The 18182-nt window shown below is 38.2% G+C and overlaps 1 protein-coding gene across 1 annotated transcript in view; it reads right to left on the bottom strand.

Annotated features, from left to right (window-relative positions):
- The window catches only part of TENM1 (teneurin transmembrane protein 1), a 230263-nt gene that overhangs the window by 189721 nt on the left and 22360 nt on the right, over positions 1-18182 (bottom strand). The window contains exon 2 of the mRNA XM_029959106.1: positions 17170-17430. Coding sequence (XP_029814966.1) covers positions 17170-17430 — 261 coding nt within the window. The remainder of the gene's footprint in view (positions 1-17169; positions 17431-18182) is intronic.

Raw genomic sequence — 18182 nt, 5'->3', positions numbered from 1 at the left:
GTCTGCAAGGTTTAGACAAGCAGAACTAACTCTTCACATTCATTTTCAGTTAAGAATTGCCTCAAACCAGGTGCATGACCTTGCACTCGGCCTTGTCGGACTTCATGAGGCTTCTGCAGACCCACCTGTCAAGCCTATCCAGGTTCCTCTGGATGGCATCCCTTCCCTCCAGATCCCACTGTCCACGTCACCACAAAGATGTTAAACATCACCAGTTCCCATGCTAACCCCCCCAAGGAACCACACTCCACCAGTCTCCATTTGGACATTGAGACATTGGCCACAACTCTTTAGGTGTGACCTAAAGTGGTCCATCTGTCAAATCCCTGTCTCTCCGGTTTACAGACAGGGATGTCATGAGGCACACTGCCTAATGCCTTGCACAATTCCAGCAGGATTTGCCCTTAGTGAAGCCATGCTGGCTGTCACCAATCACCTCCTTATTTTCCATGTGCCTTAGCATAGTTTCCAGGAGCATCTGCTCCATGATCTTGCCCAGCATCAAAGGGACACTGACCTGCCTGTAGCTCCCCAGGTCTTCCTTCAACTTCTGCATCAAGCATTTGGCAAAGACACACAGACAACGCTCGAGATATACCAAATCCCCAATTCAAAATTTCCCAAAGCCAGTATTCAGCAAGGCCTGCTTCTGACAGATGAGATGAAATATAATCTCAGGTGAGACACACTGCACTGACAGAGGCTTTGGGGATCAGCCATTCAAAATGCAAAGTGCATTAGTTAGCAGTGTCCACCCTTAATCAAGAGTTCTAGGAACCGAAAAATTAAATCTCTCTGTACCCATCAGAAGACTACAAACTCCAACTGGGGCAGAATAGCCAACATGCTGGAATAGATGGAAAACTTTAAAAGAAACAGACCCTGCTATACCTGGAATCTGAAGTACAAACTATACAGGAGAAAAGGAAGTTGTGATTAACACCTTGTCAGGGGAGGGTAGGGACGCAGTAGGATAATGAAGGGAAGGTTCTTATTTAATCTTGGCACAGTTTGATTAGATGAGTATTTCTTTGTTTAATAAACATTTGTCTATTTGGGTTACCATAGATAAACATCTTGACCTGCATTCTACCTAAAATCCCCTCTATTTATGACTAACTGATTACTGCACATGTCCTCCTCTGGCCTGTAGGCATTATTATTTTACAAATGGATTCTACCAGCACATTCCCAGATGTATAGTCTTCAGATTCAATAAGCTTTCTGCATAAACAACAAATTGAATGGCCTTTGTCCTTATTAGTTTATAGAAAATTAATTTTTTAGTGTTAATTTTTGGGCTTGGGCCATTTGCCAAATTTTTAGGGCAGCTGCTAGAACTATAGACAATACACACAAGACAGAGATGGAAAGATCTATTGGGTTATATCCTTTGACTACAAACTGATGAAGAAGAGCAATCAATCAATGAATCGCATGCCTGCCACATCCTCTATAGTGTATATTGAATTGTGTTGGCTGGTTTTAAAGAATTGCAGCCACAAAATCTCTACCTCTTCATTTATTGCTTCATACTACTCTAAAAGAGACACGTTGGAAAAATGTAACAGTCAGTAGAAACATAATAGCTTTACAGATTATAAAGCAAAGAAAGAGCCAATGCACCCATCCAGTTTCATCACCTTCACAGTCAGAACTACAGTTTCAACCAGTGACCCTCAGATTAACCTTCATAGCACAAGGCTCAGCTCAAGCATGTTTTGGAAAACATTGAGACCCCAAGGGCTCCAAGTACTAAGGACTTACTGTCCCTTGGCAAATTATTCCCATGATGAACGACTACATTTTTTTAAAATTGTCCTTGATTTCGTATTTAAATTTCTCAGACTGCCAATTAGAGCTACTGAACCAGCATTGCTGGGTCTGTGTCTGCCAGCAGATATGTTCTGCTGTATGTTCTGCACTGCGTTCTTCGTGATCACAGCATCTCCTGGGACGCTAAATACCTACAGAGCTCTTCCCTCCCTGCACCCCATCCTTGTTTCAGTTATCTGAGTGACAACTCAGATTTCCTCTATGGATTCAGACCTTTTTAAAAAAAACCTTCCCTTGAATAACAAGTCCCAAAGACATAACCACATTTTACACTCCTCTGAGTCCCTTCGATTTTATACATCCCTGGTGCTGAAATGCTCAGAACTGACTTGTCAGAGAAGTCTTAGCGACAGCTGCTATATTTCCCAGTCCTTGACAAGATGCATGTACACATGCAGCCCAAAGTAGCATTTGACTTGTTGGCTCCATTTATCTCATTTACTGGCCCTTAAGGTCCCTTTCAGAGTTACTGCTTTCCAAAGTAGTGCTTATTAAATATTTTATATTTGGTTACTATCCCCCACGCTGAATCTCATTTGGTTTCCTGTGTATCCTTCTGGATCTTTGAAGTGTTCTGTATCGACTTTTGTGTCAGCAACGATATTTTTAATGTCTGCAGCTTAAATATCAGATAAGAAGCACATTTCTGACATCTTTCACTACAATTTCTCATAAAGATCATGTCCCTAACATGGATTCTGTATCATGCTATGCTCCCCACACATTACAGATATTAAAAAGGCAATTGGCTAAATTCTAACACTGTAATAAATGCCTATATTGTAGATAATTTAAAAATATTATATTTACCTATATTTGGTACTTAGTGTTTCAAAACACAGACAACAGCAACAAAGGAAGCAAGTATCCCTTTTCATGGTCTCCTCCGCTTCCCTGTTTCAACTGTTGTAACTTCTATGCTACAAAATACTACATGGAAAACAGAAGATTCAACAAATTAAAAAATACAAAACAATTATCCTTGACACAATAAAAGCTTTTTTACGCAGAAATAAAACATTTGTGCATATTCTGACCTGGTACCATCTTAATAACAAATAAGAAGAGTAAAGAAGTTCTCCACATTTTATGACAAAATTCTGCATTGAAGAGCTTTATGCATATTAAATGAGGCTCAAAATGAACCTGTGGAAGATAAGACAGATAATATATATCTATATCCATATATCATTTGGGCTCTTTAGAGGATTGGTTCATCTTTTAACTCTATCTTTGTAATGCGAAGTAAAATAAGCCTTGATGTTGACGAGGATCTATTAGCATTTTTGCAAGCCAAATAATAAAAATCACTGGGAGATTAGAAAACTGCCAAGTGATACGGTTAACACCGTTAACTAAGCCTTCACTTATGACCTTTCTCTATGAAAGTGCCTTATTCTGATTAGGCTTATTTTTTTTCATTTTTCCTACTATTCCGTTAACTGATGAACTTCACTACACATACTGAACACAGGCAAGCATTTCAAAGTAATACCAGACAACCTCTAAAGAAGAGACAATCCGGTGTAGTGAGCAAAACCTGAGTATTTCCAAATGTTTTAAATTCTGCCCTGCAGAATGGGAGTAACCATGGCTTTCTCATCACTACAATTTGTCATGTTTCAGCCTCTGAAATGACAGCTCAATGAAACTGGGTTTTCTCCTTCTTGAGTATTTTCTTTTAGGATTACTATAAATTTCAGTCACAGTTATCAGCTGATCACAGAACTGAGGTGACCCAGAAGCATGTCTCTAACTAATCCCCTGGGTGCCCACATGTTAGTAGAAACAAGTTACATTTAAGAGAAAAGTCAAGAAATTAATTCAAAGGTGAATTAAGAAATGCCATTGAACATGGTAGGTATTTAAAATCAACCAGGATAGATGAGTGGAAGGTTATTCCCTGTCCTGCTATTCTTAAGGAAATAAAATGGTCAATAAGAAAAAGCCTCTCAACATTAGAATACTTGTCATCTGTTTTCAGGCCACTACCTCTAAAATACACATGCAGAAAATATTTTTAGAAGTAATTAAATCACCCAAACATAGTGAGCCTGTCCTGGTGGCTCATTGGAAGCATTCAAAAAAGGGTCCACATGTGAAATTACCAACACAAGTTGCTGAAGAGAAGCCAATTAAAAACTCCTCCAAACACAATTATTCATATGAAAAGGAGGAAACACTCGACTGCCCACAGCGAGTTGTTTTTTGGAATGTTTGCTTTTCTAGTATTTGCATATGGATCAATAAATGAAACCAAGGGGAGGAATTATCTAATCTGAGGAATTTCAAAACACTTTTAAAATTAATTGAAATTTTGATATATTAGTTGTCCAAGTTAATCCAAAAGCCAACAGCAAATTTACTGAGATAAACAAATTCCACACTTTTCACCTGCTTACCATTTTAGTTTGAATAGCGAAGGATTTCAGTGCAATCACTCACATTTATGAGGACTATAAATACTGCCAGGATTCAAACTGTCTAAGCTGCTGCAAGTAGCAGCTGTATCAAGACAAAGCAGGTGTGCATTTGCCACCTACCAGAATAAGCAATGCAGTCATTCCCAAACTTGCATCCAAGAAGAGGATGACACACACTTTAAAAGATCTTTCTCTGCATCACGGGAGCATTAACAAGTCCTCCAGTTCTCCAGGAATGATTGCTTTGCAAAATTATACAGATCTTTTGAAACTAATTTAACACTTCACGTTTCCAGTTCTTGACTTGCCTAAGCTTGGGTTTTCAGCTTTATCAGCACACTGATACTTATATGGCTTAAAAGTTTCAGAATATTATCAATCAAGGACTTTATTAACACCATCATGTTGATGGGGACATTCTCAGAGGACATAAGGAGTCTTTAAGACAGGAAAGAGTTAAAACATTATAGCAGGAAGGAGAGAAAGTAGCAGGAATGGAAGCTCCTGCCTTGTATTTTTGGCTGCTGTGCTGTACACCTGAACTAGACAATCACACTTCAAAGAACACTGAATTGCTGTTTTTTTTTTTCCTCCCATGGGCATACAAACCTGCAAATTGCATCATTACCTACTGAAAGGGCAGCAATGGCAGGGATAGCAGTGCAGGAGCCTACGTGGGGATTTTTTGTGATACAGGAAACTGCTGTCAAAGATTATCATCAAAACATGATCTGAGCTGGCAAAGCCAACAGTCAAACATCTCCACTTTGTTGACTACCCTTGCTGCTTCCAAGCTGGCTGTGGGTTATTTCTGTTTCCGCATTCTGACTCCTGCTGCAAATTTCCCCAGTGGGAACTTAAAACCTGAGCCCTGCCAGCTGTCTAGAGCCCGGATCAATCTACATGAGTCCACAGCCACGGATTCTATTTTGTTTCACAACTGCACAAACCTGAAGCATTGGAAGAAAACAATCTGAAACCATTTGAAAATGGCAGCTCACTGCCATTTCTCTTACCAGAGGCTTCTTGCCATAAATGCAACCATGATTCAGTATCTCAAGAGCTCCTACTGGGCCTGAGAGAGAAACCCAACCGTGCCATGGGAAAGGATATGTGTCGGTTTTTCTTTTTCTTCCTTTTTACCAAGCAGAAGGTAGGTAATAATTCAATCTGAACTATTATAGAAGCAATGAATGAACAAATAATTCTACAAAGATTTACACAAAACCCTAGTTGATTTAGACTGTTTACTTATTATGGTTCTTTATTTAACATTAATGAGCACCACTTGAATTGTTAAGTAATTGCACATAAACATGTTTATTTTATCATATGTACAGCTGCAGTATTGTTTTAAAAACGATTCAGTATGTAACAGTCTGTCCACTTTTTTTCCTCTTTTATGTTCCAGATCTTTGATTTAGGTTTGTGCCATTATTATCCACCAAGAAATGTATAAGATACCTGGAAGAAAGCTCAAAAAATTCCACTATAGTTGACTGGTAAAGTACAGAAAATGCTTTCTATTTGATTTAGTATTAAAAGGAAATTGGATATCACTAGACTAAAATGGTGATGCCAGAAAGGTATTTTGAGAGAAAACGCAGAAGACTGTCTTTAGAGAAAAGATGTCAACAAAAATGAGTGACTGAAATAATGCAGAGTACTTCAGACATGGACAAGAGGTACTAGGGATCAGAAATGAATTATTACGCTCTAAAATGATCCAATAAAAATCGAACTGTTGTGCAGTAATCAGAAAATGTATTGGAAAAGAGATAGGTTATAAAAAGAAAAAGGAGCTTTCAAGTACTGTAGGCTGTTTGCTACTGTGGAAAAATCTGGATTCGGGAGTTATATTTCTAACAAAATATGCACACAACCAAACACAGCTGAATTTGCTGTTCAATAGGTAGTGAACTATAAAAATTAAAAAGCTAGACTTGAGACAGAATCACAGGCTAAAATAAAAATAATCAATGCAACCATCAATAGGAATGTCGAAATGAACACTGTACTGACTGAACACGTAGCCACGCAGGCTTCAGGAATAATGACTCAATTATGTTTTTCCCCACAGGCAAAGACATAAAAGATAGTTGTAGACACATTGAGCACATCACAAAAAACCATTTGGGCAGTGCCCCTTGTTACAGAGGAAGAACTGCAGTTCTAAACGGTGAATAATCACAGAAGCTCTGGAAGAAAAACACTCGGGCTCCGGTGCCTTGGGCAGCACAGCCCTGGCAGCCACGGTGCCACCTTCACCAGTGCTCACCAGCACCCACCAGCCCACAAACACACAACATGGGAGGGAAGGCCTCCCTTTATCGAAGCAAGGGAGAAGCACTGAAACACCAATTTCTGAGCTGAGGATTTCTGAAAGAGGCACAAAACCCTTAAGGAGTTTGATGCTAAACTGAGGCAAGGGAGGGGTGGAATGCAAAGGCTTCCTGCATCACATCTCTCATATTCTCTTCCTATCAAACTAGGCAGAGTTCTCAGGACTGAGGCATCCCTTACACCTTCACTGGTAGTGAGAAGACAGCAAAAGACAGCAGAGACTTGGCAGAAGACCAACAGCTAAACCCAAATGCATTGACTACTTATGAGCAAATGGACACTGATGACCACTGAGGGTGGCATCGTCCTCAGAACAGCAGTTTCTAGTTCCTCTCTCATTACACCACCAAAGGGTGGCTTTTTCCTTCACATTCAGGCTACTGAGATAAATATATATTTTAAAAGTCAAGATACCCCATTAACACTTGAATAAGTTAATGATATTGTTGCATCATTCCCTGAAAGGGAAACCCAGATTGCAAAGCCCTGCATACACACGGTTTTTCACTTATGCTCAACTAATTTGTAATGAGCTATATGAAGAAAATATACATCACCTACTTATCAAGACATGACCTCAAGCCAGGCCCAAGTCAAGCCTTTTATAATTATACCAGGAAGGCAACCACCATCATATTCACTCCCTTTATCTCGACCTTTTAAAAGCAGTTTCTGTGACTAGAAATGAGACTTCATCACTATCATCTTCCTTATAAAAGGAAGTCATGTAATATTCTGGGAAACATTTTAGCCTTGAGAAAATTTAAAAGTACTTAAAAATAAATCTGGAGTTTTTCCCTTCACTGGGAGCTTTATCTCTTTACAGCAAAAGTTCCACCCCTACCTGTGATCAGCAGCATAACCTAAAGCAGCCATCCCTTCTGACAATGGATGAGAGAATGTGATCCACTGCCACACCCAAATGCAGCCATACTGCAATCAGTAAGATCTGGCTCATGGAGACAACCAGCTGAAAAAAAATCACAACATACACCACTGTCTTATGAAGGAGTCTGAGAACCTGCAACAGTACCTACCATTCAGGTGCATTCTGCTACTAAGATTTCTGTGGCAATCAAAAGGTTCAAGCGTCCATAAATTGTTATGTCATAAAGAAAATAACCGAGAAATTTCTAGTGCTGAGCTGTAAATCCAGCATCACTCACCAAGTCCCACTGACAGTGCACAGACAGCAAGCAGCTCTACTACATGATCCCAACACTGACAGGTCAAGCAGATTCAAGTAAATTACATGAGATAATTTCTGACTGTGCAACTGGAGATATGTTTATATCAAATTATGCAGAAAAATATAAATTCAAAGCATGCATTATGACCCTGCAACTTCTGCCACAGTAAATACTTGCTCTGAAGGAGTTTAGCATGACTGGACAATAAGAGAAGGTCTGCTGTCTGAAAAGCAGTGTTTGGGGAAAAATTAATCAAATATGATGTTCTTAAACCCAAAGTGGCCCTTGAAATTGCTGTTGAACAACACAATGTGAAGGGTAGATGAGTCTAAATAACACTTCCAGGTATTTCCTCCCTCTTTCAAGATATGTGGTTTCATGGAATCAAAGAACCTCCAGATCACTAACTGTTCCCAGCTCCCATTCTGGATAACCCAAGGCAAAGGAACACAGTTACTTCACAACACGTGGTTCCTGATGCCCAAAGAGCTGCCCCTCTGTGCTACCAGTACAGCTCATGGCCAACAACTCACAGTCAGATGCTGACAAGGGCTTTCAAGTGAAAGTCAGCATTGTGAACACGGTATAAAATCTGCATTGCAAATCATCTGGGGTAGAAACTTAAAGAAAAAAACAGTGGCAATATAATTAGTCATCAGAATACGTAAATCTGATTAAAAAATTACTCAAAAACATCTGTTAGGGAGAGGAAGCAGCCTGCAGGAATTATTCGGGGCTCCTAGACCCATATTCTAGAAGAGTTAATTATAAACATTTCCTCTTATGCTCATGTTACAAAATATAAAGTCAGGGTATAGAGCTAGATATGATTAAAGAAAACAAAATTAATATAGAAGAGGCTGAATTTTGTTTTGTAAGCCCTGTATATAAAAGCAAGGTCAAACAAGTGGCATTCAAATCTGCTTTATTCTGAAAAAGCTAACTGTAATTTCATATACAACTTCCCATTCTTACCCTATTTTCTATTGCAGAAATTAGAAATAGTCCAGTATGTTCAGTTTAGCTTTCACTTATAGAAGAATATGAAGGTTGCAGCCATGGGAAGCAGCCACTATGTTCTTTCTAGATGCTCTGACAAAAGCTACTTGCTACTATTAATGCTCCCCATACATAAGACGAGGATATGCTAATATTTGTAACCCTGAAAAATACAGATTTATGCTGATCTTCACCTTACTCCTAAGCCCCAGAGGAAATACCAACAAATCTGAAAATGGAATTTTCAAGACTTTCTCATGTAATTTGACACACAATGAATTGAATGGGTAAAAATTAAAAACAGTTAAAAAAGGAAGAATGAACAACCTTTTGTCATTCACAGGACGACAATAAATTCTTGGAAGATCTCATACCATCAAGAAGAAATAATGTTTAGATTAAACCTTGTTAGACCCTAAAATGATAATTTGACAGTATTTGCACTTCTCTACCAATCCTGTGCTCATTTGCTAGATCCCTTCTTTTTATTTCATTTTCAGTATTAAAGTTTGGAGAGCAAGTCCAGAGGAGGTCACGAAGATGCCCAGAGGGCTGGAGCCCCTCTGCTATGGAGACAGGCTGAGAGAGTTGGGGTTTTTCAGTGTGGAGAAGAGAAGGCTCCAAGAGACCTTAGAGCACCTTTCAGTACCTAAAGAAGTTACAAGAGAGCTGGAAAAGGACTTTTGACAAGGGCATGGAGTGACAGGACAAGGAGGGAATGGTTTTAAACTGACAAAGGACAGGTTTAGAGTAGATATTTGAAAGACATTCTTTACTGTGAGGGTAGTGAGGCCCTGGCATAAGTTGCCCAAGGAAAGCTGTGGCTGCCCCATCCCTGGAAGTGCTCAAAGCCAGGTTGGATGGGGCTTTGAGAGACCTGGTCTATTGGAAGGTGTCCCTGCCCATGGCAGAGGGGTTGGAACTAGACGATCTTCAAGGTCCCTTCCAACCCAAACCATTCTGTGATTCTATGATGTGACAGCTGAAAAGCATTTTCCTATGGGGGCAAAACCACCTCTAGTTATCCTTGTATCTAATACCTTAGTGGTTGATGGTATAAGGAACCAAATGAGAGTAACTTGATCTCATTTATCTGGTACCCTTAACTATAATCTTGTATGATCAGAGTTCACAAGTTTTCCCTTAGCCTTTGCACTAATGATGTTCCACTGGGAGCTTTCAGCAGAACATCCCAAACTTTCAAGAAAAACCCATTCCAACTGGTAGAAACACCTACACTTTAAGACATGTAAGTGGAAATGGCTCATATTTCAAAATAGCTATGAAACTAAACTAGCATTAAACTAAAATAAATAATTTATTCCAAAGGACATATATATGAAATATGACTGTAGGTTGTTTCTGTAAAGCAAATTTCCATTCTTCTAAAACATTTTAAATTTTAACCAAAAGAGATGAGAAATAAAGCATAATGTAAACTTAACAAAACAACATAAATAAAACATCAGGATAGACATGTTGATTGTTTAGAATGGAACCGTTCCCAGCACCGCACTTGTCCAGAGGTGTCCTCCTAAAGAATTCATGATAAATGCTTAACAACAGGAAAAGTATTTTGCTCAGCATCTCCTCAGCCTCAAAGATGGTGAAATGAAGAGTCAGATAATCCTCACCCTTTTACCTTCAGCACCCCAACAGAAGGTACTTTACTGTCTATCCCATCTCAGTTTCCCCCTCCCCGTGGCAACCTAGATAAACTAAGGTCCCAAGTACGTCAGCATCACTGCAACATCCTTTTGCACCGTAAAATATTTGTGGAAATAAATTTCCTTTCTGCTCATTTTCACCTGAGAAAGTAAAAAGGACTTAAACGAAAGAAGAAATAATGATTTATATTGCCGTCATGTCTACAAGCCACATCCGCTACCCCTTCTGCATCACACAGGGGAGGAAAGCCAAGTGATCTTTTTCTGAGCTCTCATGTCAATTTACTGATTTCTGGGATAAAAATTAGACCTGACTGTTCTCCTCAAGCTTTCCTCCCTCCCTGTTTTTAGCTACCCATGAAAGAAAACAAAACTGCAGGGCTAAAAATATTACACAGTCTTGTGTAAATGCACTGATAGTTTTTACTATGCTGTGGGCAAAGGTCATTTGCATTATGGAATATAAATAGAATATGTTCTAAATACTGTTTCACTACCTTTAATGTAAGACACTAAATATTATTTGATATTTGTCTTTAAATTAGTGTTTATTGTGCTTAAAAGAGAAATAAGGGGATATTTTAACATTGTGTAATGATTTTAATAGACCATATGCAAACTGTAAAGATTAAAATAGAAGACATGCAGATGCAATGCCCTTGTCAGTCTGAAAAAGTAACGAAGATAGGAATTTTAAAAGGCAGAGTTTTCCCCACAATACTGACAAACAAGTCATTAGCTGAATTTCCATATATAAACAATGTCATAAATTGCTTAAATGCTGGGGGGCACAAGCGCAAGACTTTCATATTACAGCTGAGGTGATGTTACAGTGCTTACAGAAGCATCTCACACTTAACCACAGCAATTCAGATAACTTACATGCTGCCTTTGAGACAGTAACATTTCCAAAGGAACCACTCTGAGGTCAACAAAAGCATCTTACACTCTTAACAACTCCAGCAGAGCAGTTACCATGTCAGTGTATATGCCAATGCTCCCCAAAAGGCACTGCTATGTTACTGCAGGGACTCACAGGCTTCCTTTGACACTGAGGAGGCTTCTTTGAAACAACAGCAGAAGCAACCAACATAAATACCATCTGAACATTAAAAGAGAAAAAGAAATACAATAGAAGCAAAGGAGGTCTTTTATTAAGGGAAGATAAGTGGCCCTTTTCTGTCAAATATCTGAAAGTATCATAAATCAAATATCTGACAAGCTCTAGTAAACTACTGAAGTTGGAGGAATTTTACCATGAGGGCTTTGTATTTTATTGATGAGGTTGCCTTAATCTATTAGGTGACTTAAATGATCTGACAGGCAGGAGTGCACAAACAGAATGCAATCCATAATAAAAAGGTAAAATAAAGCACAAAAGGAATTAACAAAAAATATTAAATGGCACAGACGGAATGGGACTAAGACCAGTGTTTATATTTTCAAGGTTTCTTACACATACTTGACTTAATGGGTCTACCTGCAAATTAGTAACTCAATTTCTTAATTGCACCACTGTAAATAGGAAGTGACAGGATAGAAGCTACTGGAAATACTTCAACCATCATTATTACAAACACAGTCCTGCATAGAGAGGCAGTTACAATCACACTTGTTCTCAGAGCATGTATTGTTATTGTAATGTAGCTGTCGGTAATAATTTCCTGGAGAAATGAGAAAGCCAGAGATCAGCTTAATGCCTGGCTTGTTTACAAAATAACAGTAAATAAGAGTAACATTAATCCCAATGCTCTCACTTTCTTACATTATACACAAGACTTTTATGAAGAGCCAAATTCCAGTCTAATTTAAACAGGTGTGAATTCACAGTAGGTCTATTGACACACACCATAAATTAAATCAGAGCCTTGTCCTCAGCTAAATCCTCTCCATGTCTGCATAACGACAGCATTCACAAAGCTGCACATCTCATACAGCTTCAGCAATTCCAGTATTTCTTTTATTAATTAAGCATCTTCACCCCTTTAACGGATATGTTAAGATACTGAATCTCTAAGTGCAAAGAGCTGAGGTGACTTGCCCAAAACTCACCCATCTGCCCAGCAATCACAGTGAAAAAACCCCCAAGATTTAGGGACAGTCAAGAACTCTGTTAAATGGACCACTGCTCCCAGGCTATAAAACAAATACTTAGATGAATTACCCAAGATTAATCTTACATGTTTCTAGTTCATTAAACTCAGCTTTGATCTGTAACCTGCTAATTTCTCTACTACATCTACTTATCAATATATGGCTAATATTTTTATCCTATCTTTGCAGTCTGCTGTTTAAAATTATTGATAGTATTAAAAGTATTGTTTCAAATAGAACACTGATGTTAAGAAAGAAGTTTCCCACTAATTTATACGGGGAAAAAAGAAAAACCCACATTTTTCCACAGCTGTTTTTTTCCCCCTCTTGCTTTGTTTTTAAAAAGACAAATATGATATTAAAAACATTATTGACCAGATCTCAAACACTCTAATGCTATATTACATGGCCTGTACTAACACCCTAATTTCTCACCCAGAAATCTCAAAGAAGTCATTGTGAACTACAGCTAATACCCAGTTGTCATAAAATAATGTAAAATAATGCAGCCTAGGGAAATGAACATGAATCAGGCTCCCAGACTGAGTGTGCATTTCACAGTACACTCACCCAGCACTGGGAATCCTGTACTCTCCTTTTGGTTCTCACTATGGGGTAGAGAAAGAGTAACTAATTGCATAAAAACATCTAAGTAGATGTCAGGAGTAAGCCAAACAAGTCAGCCTTAAAAGTACTTCAAAGCAATCTGACAAAGCAAAAAAGCTTAAAAATCGTGTTATTGTAGAAATGGCTAAAGTTCTGTACCAGCTCTCAGCTGAGATGTAGTAGCTAAAATTAAGAGAGTTGATGGCTGTGCAAACATGTCAAATGTGATTCAAAAATGGTTTATAGCATGGCATGAATGCAGCTGAGGTGACACTCATCGTGTCACAGCTGCACAGACATCCTGTAAAGGGAAACATTAGAACTCCATGAACAACAACAAGGAAGACTATATGGACACAGAAAGGACTGTAGGTTGCTTTTTAGTACACTGGCTAGCAGGGGACACAGATCCATGTCACACAGTATAATTTTATATGTACATCTGAAGACCACTCTTTTCTGTAGATCAGGGTTGTATCCTCCTCTGGACTTACTTAATAATAAATAAATAAATAAATAAATAAATGAATTTGTCAGCTCAGTAGTCTAGCAGACAAAAGCAGTGTTCTGACACGCTGCAATGATACCCTCAGTACCAATGAAGTGTGGGTAAATGCAGTCTTCTTCAATAGAATAAAGGAACTACTTTTGATATGGGTTTTCTGTAGTGTTGTGGTCTGAAATTTACATTCACATACTATACAGTAACACTGCTCATGTTTAAATAGAGCTATTTATACTACGCCAGAGATAAGCAATGATCCCAAAGAAATTGGTCATTCATTTTGTGCAGTTAATTTATATTTTGCTTAGCCTCAGGCAAAGCTGAAGGCAGTTTGAGCACTAATAGGCTATTATTAGTTGCCATTAACGTTGACAACACTAAATGGGAATGTTGGTGTTTCATACAATCTGTTCAATGCTGCCAAAACAACTCAAGTATGTTTAAACAGTGATTATGACAGAGTTGGTGTGTCTATGAAGGAAAACAATGCTCAAATACATTCTCAAATTGGGCTACCCAGAATACACAGAGAAGTATATATCCTGTGTCAGGGAACTTCCAATTAGAGCTTAGAATGACTGAGAATGTCAAAGAATAGCTGAAAAGAATGAAGTTTAAAAAAAAAAAAATTAGCTTCAGATAAATGTAAAGCAAAAAGCTGTCTTTAAAGCACGTCTACTGGAGTCCACATACTTAGTTATCTCAAAGTTATCACAAAAATATCTGTTCTTCATTTGTAGCAAAAATTGTGCTCATAGAGGACGAAAGAAATAAACCTCAAACCAAAACCCACCTGACCGTTTCAAAATACAGACAACAATAGCAATTAGTTTTCTCAAACGATGCAACAACTCATTAACTTTACTCCAGTTACAAATAGCTGTGTTCACAAGCCATTTGGTCGAACCCCTGAAAGCCAGAATTGCTAAATATTTTTCCAGTAATTAGACGGTATCATGGAAACGGACATTTCATGTACTTCCAGCAACAGAACTTATGCACTCTCATTTCTCCACAGAGTAAGTTTCACAGAGAAGTTACTGACTGGCACAAAAAAAATACAGTTCCATGGCAGGAACCAAGAAGGAAAAATGCAACACTTGCGGTCCTCCAATAAAGCCCCTGGCACAAACGACTGCATAGAAACAGGAAGATGTGCCACCTATGACATAATTTAAGTAGAGATTTGTGAACTTGTGTATTCAAAGAGTGCTTTGTTACTGAGTGTCAACCCAGATGGAAAACACACTGCTCTCCGGATCAGGAATCTTCACTATGAACTTACCTGTGAAATACTAGATAACAAATGAATATAGTTTGAACCATTGTCTTCAAATTTATCCACATATTAACTTTGAAGACTGTAATTATTATAAGGACTCAATGCCCCAGGAAACACTGATATCTATTTTGTTGGCCCTGCCTTAAGACATCTAAAGAGTTCAAGTGAACTTGGGTTCTCAGTTTGTCTCTCTTCCAACTTACTCTCTCCCTCATTTTCCTCTCCTAACTATTTAGTTAAAATTGGTACTCAGGTACCTCAAACATGAATCCCTGATTAAAAAATTGTTATAAAGCTTAAAAGGAATGAAGTATTAAAGCCACATGTAAAAGGAATACTCTGACTACACCATACAGGAAATTAGTTTAAATTGAATAAAATCATTCTCAGAGGCAAACCTTTAGAAGAAATCCCTCCATTCTTTGTTGGTGAAGCACAATGACTATGTGTCCCTACCTTAATGACACTTAACCCAAGGTTTCTGACACACTGATGTAGGATGATGAAGGTGGTAAAAGTATTTATTTTGCTACTTACAGTAATTTTTATCTACAGAAGATTACTTACTTAGTGCAACTTGCATGGATAGCAAAACATCATCAACACCCAGCTGCACCACTGCATTCCAGACTGAAATACATAATTCAGTTTTATGCCTAATTTGCTTTCAATACATCCACTTCCCAGCATCTTAAAACATAATGTGTATTTTTTAATCTGAATGACACAAGTACACACATTACTTTCTCATGCAGCGTTCCCTTTTAACCATTTTCATAGTTAAGGGCCAACCAATGCCAGGCAGATCAGATTCAATTCCTTCAGTCACCACTGAAAAACCAATCTCTTCAGAAAATAAACAAATACCCCTCCCCTTCAACCCCAAAGAAAAACACCCTCAGCAATGACACTTCACAGAGGGTGGATCCCACAGAGGTTGTGGCAGAAGCAGGAAGGCAGAAGAAAGGCATCCATTACATGTTGGAAATGGGGTGGCATCTGAAAACTACGTGATTCTAGGGACACAATACCATGTGATAGCACAGAATGCTTAATCCTCAAAGGCATATTTAATTAAAAACAAGCTGAGCAGTAAAACCTTTTTTTTTAAACTCATGCACATCATCTAATGTCTTCAAGCCTATGTTGGACATTATCATCGATACTGACAGACATCCAGATGAAATTATAATTACCAGCTTTGTATTTGACAAATTCAAACACATAACTATAGAAATGACATTTATAGCTGAACTCTTTCATCTTATGACTATAATGCTACTAAAATGTATCACTGTCAACACTGAAGTGTCAATCTGCCACTTTTACTGGTTCCTCTATTTCTTATCCACTTAAAAAAGCATGTAAAATAACACTTAGACCTGCCATAACATGCAGTTAATAAACACAGAAATTAAAATATCATCTAAGCTTGCTGATCTTAAGCATGATATATCTGTTTACTTACTACACTCTTTAAGGAAACAGAGTAGGTTGTAATCAATTTTGATGCAGAGATAAAAAAAAATATTAATTCCCCACATTATTTAATTAAATACACATTTTCCCTTTCTCTGACACACTAAATCATACAAAGAGATCCTGAAAGAGAATGAATATTTAAAAAACATCCAAAAAAAAGGCACCCCACCCAAAACCCACCCACATGACCCAGAAGCTCACTCTCCATATGTAGAGAAATATAGAAGTGAGATATGACAAAGACCTGTTCAATCTGTCCTACTAATAAAGGCATGTCTTGAGGTTTAGCACAAAATTAGAGGTAAATAGAGCAGTTAGGACTCCAGGTTGTCTCTCAAGTCACCTGGTTGAAGAGCCTTAAAGCTATGCCCACAAGCCAAAACATGTAGGAACAATTCTGTGCAAAATGTGATATAAATGTACATATATGGATTTATTTTAGAACCTATTTCATAGGCTACCAAATTAAAATGATAAATATCCTTTGATATAAAAATGAAGAATGTGGGAAAGTAGTCTCTAGAAGAATGATGTTTTAACAAAAATGTTGTTTCATTTTTTGGGTCTTATTTTCTGTCTACGCTATAAATACAACACACGCCCCAAACAATCCCTTCACCTTACACATAATACAGAGATCTAAAAAGGAACAGGAAAAAAAAAAGAAAAATAAGAGAGGTAGAAGAAAGTTTTCAATAAATTACTACTTCTACTGAGTACATTAGATGCATTTCTTTATTACCATTCTCCCCATCAGACTTCCTTTCATGGTCAGTGTCAGTGAGGGACAGCGCTGAGTTTGCCCGGCTTGACAAGCAGGAGCTGTGTTCCGACTTGATCCCCCTCATCCACATCCTCAGGGCATGATCCGGGGAGGCACCACCTTCTGTTTCGGTCTCCACATCCGAGCCCACCTCTAGCGGGTAACTGTGCTCAGCTACACCGTGTAAGTCAGTCTGATAGCCAGAGCAGAGAATATGGGGAGTCTCACAGAATTCCATGTCTGCAAAGAAACAAAAGTTCAGAAAAAAAATTTAGTAGTGAAAAGCATCGCACCTTTGATTTTCTTTTGGAGAATCCGTTTCGAGAATTAACACTGTTAATACTATTTGAAGACTTTTTTTGGTCAGTGACTCACTCTGCTATCTAATCTACTATAACTATAATAACTAGAAGAGGGCAATTGTAGAATAGATAATACTGCACTGTAATTGTGCCTTTTTGTCTGAGAGAAATATGTATCATAGCTCAAACATGTGCACACACCCACACACTGATAGTTGTACATCAATTTACAACCGAAGCGAGTATCTGCAAATACAGATACTTTCTTGGGTTTAGCCAGAAAGGCAACAGCTCTAAAATTAATCTCAGTATGTTTTTATTATAGGGAAAGTGGAGCAAATTTGCAAATAGGAAACTTACAAAATAAATTTTGAAATATTTGGTTAATCACAGAAGACAAAGAAAGGGTACTTACCATTGGCTTGCTCTTTGAGAGTGCTGTCCTTGCATATTCACACCAGTGGGTTTTGGTTCTCCAGTGCTGGTGGCCTACAGGAACTTCCTAGAAGAGCAGTGACTACTAGGACTGTACAAGTGCCATCTCCTGACACCAAGTGATCAGAGATTTTAGAGTTGTACAGTGCTCAATACTACAGTTATTCTTAGAAAACACGGCAACCGTAGAGCAGCAGAAATCCGAGGACAAACAGAAGGTGGACAGGACCCATAATGTGAATATGCAGAGGAAAC

This window comes from Manacus vitellinus, unplaced genomic scaffold (assembly GCF_001715985.3).
Source record: "Manacus vitellinus isolate BGI_N305 unplaced genomic scaffold, ASM171598v3 scaffold_19_pilon, whole genome shotgun sequence".
In the NCBI taxonomy this organism is placed as follows: domain Eukaryota; kingdom Metazoa; phylum Chordata; class Aves; order Passeriformes; family Pipridae; genus Manacus; species Manacus vitellinus.
Note: the sequence above shows the minus strand (reverse complement) of the source record. Positions and strands in the feature narration are given on the sequence as shown.